The 5411-nt window shown below is 41.2% G+C and overlaps 1 protein-coding gene across 1 annotated transcript; it reads right to left on the bottom strand.

The window, feature by feature from the left end:
- Window positions 1-3391: 3391 nt before the first annotated feature.
- On the bottom strand, window positions 3392-4044 carry LOC106330712. Its single transcript, XM_013769142.1, has 2 exons — window positions 3876-4044; window positions 3392-3831 (listed from the first exon to the last, which is right to left on the bottom strand). Exons 1-2 carry the CDS (start codon window positions 4042-4044, stop codon window positions 3392-3394), a joined length of 609 nt encoding a protein of 202 aa, XP_013624596.1.
- Between the last annotated feature and the right edge of the window lie 1367 nt (window positions 4045-5411).

Raw genomic sequence — 5411 nt, 5'->3', positions numbered from 1 at the left:
TCATCGGGACACTCGGCTCGGATCAGACGGACCAAAAGGGAAAGACTATGGTCTGTCTCGATTTCCACTCGACCCAAGTGGGTTCCTGCTCGACCATCAGTCTTGGCTTGGCGAGTTGGTCGGGAAAGACGGGCTCCGGTACGGTCGGTTTGGTCATCTGGACATGGTTCTAGCCTTAGTTCTTTTCCGGCTGCGTGCGGGTCGATCCGGTACACGGCTCGGTGTGTCTGTCTGGAACGGTCGTCTGCCTGAACCTCGGTTGGAATGATCTGATCGTCCTGTTCTCCATCCTGGCCTGGTTCCATGTGCTGCTCCATGTACTGAGGCGCATCACTATGTTCTATCATGCACTAAGAAAGCAACGTCGGATCAATAATAAAATAGTGGGACTTCATGATGAAGAGGACAATTGGATTACAGACGAGAATGGGGTTGAGAAGGTGGCGGTCGATTATTTTGAAGGATTGTTTAGTACTACTACTCCAACGGAGTTTGATAGTTTTTTGGAAGAGATTGTACCATCCATCTCCCCTCAGATGAATGAAATACTACTGCGAACAGCAACATAGGAAGAGGTTCGACAAGCTCTATTCATGATGCATCCTGAGAAAGCGTCAGGTCCGGATGGAATGACAGCCATTTTCTTTCAGCATTCGTGGCATATTATTAGGAAGGATGTGGTTGAGATGGTGAATAATTTTCTGGTTACAAGAGATCTGGACCCACGTTTAAATATTACCAATATTTGTATGATCCCAAAGATAGAACAACCCACAAGGATGACGGAATTAAGGCTGATAAGTCTATGTAATGTTGGCTATAAGATTATTTCAAAAGTCTTGTGTCAAAGACTGAAGGAATATGAGGTTGTTTCAGGGCAACAAATTAATTTTCAGAAATCCTCAATTCAATTTGGACATAAGATTGAAGATTCCAGTTGTCAAGAATTGAGAGATATCTTGGGAATTCAGAACCTTGGAGGAATGGGATCTTATTTAGGTTTGCCGAAAGTCTTGGAGGATCTAAGGTACAAGTGTTTAGTTCCGTACAAGATAGATTGAATAATAGAGTTAATGGATGGACTTTTCGATTTTTTACTAAAGGAGGAAAAGAGGTGATTATAAAATCGGGGATTATAAAATCGGTGGTTACGGCTTTGCCAAACCATGTGATGTATGTTTATCGGTTACCAAAAGCTACAGTGAAGAAGATAACGAGTGTAGTAGCTCAGTTTTGGTGGAGCCCAGGAGAAAGTACAAAAGGCATGCATTGGAAATCATGAGATAAATTATGTGTTCATAAAGATAATGGTGGATGCTTGGAATGCAATTGTGGCGGCTGATCGAGAAGCCGAATACTCTTTTTTCTCGAGTTTTCAAAGGATGATACTACATGAATGCTTCACCCCTAGAACCGATCCGATCATACTCCCCATCATATGGCTGGAGGAGTATTATATCTGTTAGATCTTTGGTTTGTAAAGGACTAATTAAAAAGGGGGGAACAAGGGCATCTATTTCTGTGTGGAATGACCCTTGGATCCCATCCACTCGCCCGAGACCAGCAAACAAAAACCTTCATCACAGTTACCCGGATCTCACAGTGGATTCTCTCATTAATTCAGTATCACGAACATGGAATTTATCGGCAATTAGGACTTTGGTGGACCGTGATGATGTCAAAATCATTGAAAGTATTCCTTTAAGTAGGAATCAGATGGAATATAGGAACAGATGGCATTTCACTAACAATGAGAAATATACGGTACAATCTGGGTATCCAGTGGAACAAGTCTATTCTGATAAGGAAAAATCACCAGAATTCTAAGGACCAACAATAGATATACTTAAAGCCTACTGCTGGAAAGTGAGGTGTCCTCTGAAGATAAAGCATTTCTTATGGCAGTAACTTTCAGGTTGTGTAGCGGTAACGAAAAATTTAAAAGCAAGAGTAATACAAGGAGATACATGTTGTGCACGGTGCGGAGACCAGGGGGAATCAATTAACCATGTGTTATTTGAATGTCCTCTAGCACGACAAGTATGGGCGCTATCTAAGATACCATCAAATCCAAAAAAAAATCCTACAAGTTCTTTCTTCGCCAATATGGATCATCTCTTTTGGAGAGTTAAACCAAAGATGGGATGACCATCAGTTTGCATGGATATTATGGTATATCTGGAAAGGTAGGAATAACAAAGTGTTTAGCAATATCGATATTGATCCGAGGGAAACGCTCAAATTAGCAGAATTGGAATCAACACTTTGGGCTGAGGCACATGTATAATAAGGAATCAGAAGTTGGTACATGAAGTACAGACCAGCCCATCCTAGCAAATTCAAGAAGATGGTGCTTCACAGACGGCTCCTGGAAAGATAAGAACATGTTTTCAGGGTAAGGCTGGTTTAGCACTTTACCGGGTTTTGATGGGTTGTTAGGGGCAAGGAATGTACGGACATGTCTCTCACCTCTTCATTCGGAGTTGGAGGCATTAATATGGGCAATAGAATGCATGAAGAATTTAAGACAGTTTCAAGTTACGTTTGCAACGAATTGTTCTCAATTGGTGAAGACGGTTTCAGAACCTGAAGAATGGTCAGCATTTGAAAGCTACCTGGAAGACATTGAGCTTTTAAGAAGAAGCTTCCTCAACTCAGAAATCATTCATCTAACTAGGACGGCGAACCTAAAGGCGGATAGCTTAGCATGCAGTGCTGGGAAACAACCGTCATTCGTCGTACACATGGATGCGGAGTTACCAATTTGATTTACAGAGTCAACATGAGTCTGTAAATGTTTGTTGTCAAAAAAAAATATCTAGTTTTAATTACTTTTACATTTAAATAAGCATTTTTAAATATGATACGGACCTACGGCCAAACCGGTTAACCCAGTGATTAGATATGTTATTTAGTTTGTGTTTTAAAAAATATTCATATTAAAAACCCTATAAAACCCGTAAAACTGCTAAAACCTGAGATTAAGTGGAGGTTATTGGTTGTTGTATTTTAATGGATTTGAAAATACGAATTAATCTAGTGTTATTGGTTCTATGATTTTCAAATCTGTATTAAAATCATGTGTTATTGGTTTAATGATTCATAAATTCTATATCAAATCAAGTGTTATTCAATCATACGGATTTACTATTAAATTTAATTTTATAATGGATTTGAATGGATTTGTTTGGATTTTTTTGTTAAAAATACAAAAACTCAAATCCGAGGGAAAACTTCAGGATTTTTTTTTGTGATGAAATTTCAAATTTATTTATAAGCAGCAAAAGAATTGGCCTTTACAAAAGAGAAACAATGGACTAAATTCTAATCAGTATGGGAAAGGAAAAAAAAGAAAGAAAAGAAAACTCTATGGTATATGTGTTCCTATAACTCATGATGTAACTTCAAACCATCTTCTCATCAGTCCCTCCAACTTGCTTCCATACGAATATCTCAAAGATAAGATTATGTTTCTCATGGTCTTATCAATCTGATACGCCAACTTCTCCATAGGTATCCAAGCTTTCCCATGTCTTCGAGTGTTCCTCTCCCTCCAAATATGGTATACCGCCATTTGAAAGACCATGCGCATCAGAACCATGTCCATCTTATTGCCTCGATCATACTGAATCCTCGTAACTGTGTCCTGCCAATCCGGTGTGATACGGTTGCCAAGGAGGCTACCCGTTGCTCGTACCCAAACCATAAAGCTATATGGACAGGCGAAAAAGAGGTGATATCTAGTTTCGTCCTTCTCCCCACATAGCAAACACTCCTGTTGCAAACCCCAAACCCTCATACGGTCACCAGTAGACAATCGATTCTTAATCGCTAGCCAAATAATGAAAGAAAATCTGGGGACAGCCTGTGCGAACCAAACCACAGTGCTCCAGATGACCTTCTCTCGTCTGCCTCGTATCTGCTCTCACGTTCGGCTCGTCGAGAAATAACTCTTATATTCACGCTGAGCATGCTTCCATAAAACGATGTCTGCGCCTCGATCACCAGCGGGTAGAGGTTGCCCTTGAATCTGCTCAATAACATCTTGAAAGACACGGGTTCGTCCTCCTCCTATTCTCCATTGAGAGCTATCAGCAGCGTCACCAACCCGGGCCTGTCTAAGGACGCCCAGGTAACGCGTACCTTGCTCACCTGTAACGTCAATTAGCTTCCCTACTCCCAACCAGTTATTAAACCAGAAAAAAACTGTCTCACCATTTCGAACCTCATGACTGATAAACGGATATGCAACACTTCTCAGTCTCAGCAATTTTCTCCATATCCACGATCCCTGAGAGCTCTCTTTAATGTCCCAAAAAGAGCTATTCCGCAAAAGGTAATGTTGGATCCAAGATTTCCATAGCGAATTGCTTGTAAACAGACGCCATATTAAGCTCAAAGCAAAGACCCGAGTGGTGTCTCTGAACCTTCGAAGTCCTAGTCCTCCTTCTTCTTTAGGGTAACAGAAGTCATCTCATGCAACTTTTGCACTATGAGTCTGTGTAACAGTGCCAGACCAGAGGAAAGCGCTGCAAAGACTCTCAATCATATCCAGACAGCCAATAGGGAGAATGAAAGCTGAACTCCAAAAATTCACAATACTATAGATGACTGATTTGATGAGCTGTAAACGTCCAGCATAGGAGAGTAGTCTCTTCCTTACCTTATCAATCAAAGGTTCATAGTCTTGCTTCGTAAGAGATTTAGTAGTCAAAGGGAGCCCAAGATAGCGGATAGGTAATGTGCCCATACCTATACCATTCTCGGCTGTTGCTGTTCCAATCTCTGGCCCACATCCTCCTGAAGTGAAGATCGATGATTTGGCTGCATTTATATGTAAACCCGAGAACCCAGCAAATTGATTCATAACTTGTAAAACCCCTTCCAGCGACTGCACAGATCCATCGGTGAAAACTAGTATATCATCTACAAAACTGAGGTGAGTCAAGTTCACTGCACTACATTGTGGATGATACTCAAAGGCCCCAGTAGCTGCCGCTTCATTCAACATTTTCGAAAGAACGTTGTTCATGATCACATAAAGGTAGGGAGAGAGAGAGCAACCTTGTCGGATCCCTCTTGCACTTGTAAAAAACCCCTCAAGGCTGCCATTTACTGCCACCGAGAAGGACGCAGTGGAGATACACACCAAAATCCAACGAATAAACTGATCTGGGAGATTCATTGCCTTCAACACGGAGGTGATGAAAGACCACTTGACGGTATCGAAAGCTTTAGATATATCGAACTTTATTGCACATCGAGGCGTGGTGGAGGACTTATGGTAACCATTGACAAGCTCAGAAGCAAGCAGAACATTCTCCAGCAAAAGCCTCCCTTTAACAAATGCACTTTGATTTGGCTCAATTGCTTCCGGCATAAGTACTTGAAGTCGACCTGCCAATACTTTA

The sequence above is a fragment of the Brassica oleracea genome, chromosome C3 (assembly GCF_000695525.1).
Source record: "Brassica oleracea var. oleracea cultivar TO1000 chromosome C3, BOL, whole genome shotgun sequence".
Classification (NCBI taxonomy): Eukaryota; Viridiplantae; Streptophyta; class Magnoliopsida; order Brassicales; family Brassicaceae; genus Brassica; species Brassica oleracea.
The sequence above is the reverse complement of the archived record's forward strand: the minus strand, read 5'-3'. Positions and strand labels throughout refer to the sequence as shown.

What these genes read in the sequence shown, in the direction of transcription:
- LOC106330712 (XM_013769142.1), bottom strand. Translation starts at nt 4,044, where the DNA reads ATGTTATTGAGCAGATTCAAGGGCAACCTCTACCCGCTGGTGATCGAG. An exon ending in ATCTGGAGCACTGTGGTTTG is followed by an intron (nt 3,832 to 3,875) that starts GTTCGCACAGGC and finishes TTATTTGGCTAG; the next exon opens with CGATTAAGAATCGATTGTCT.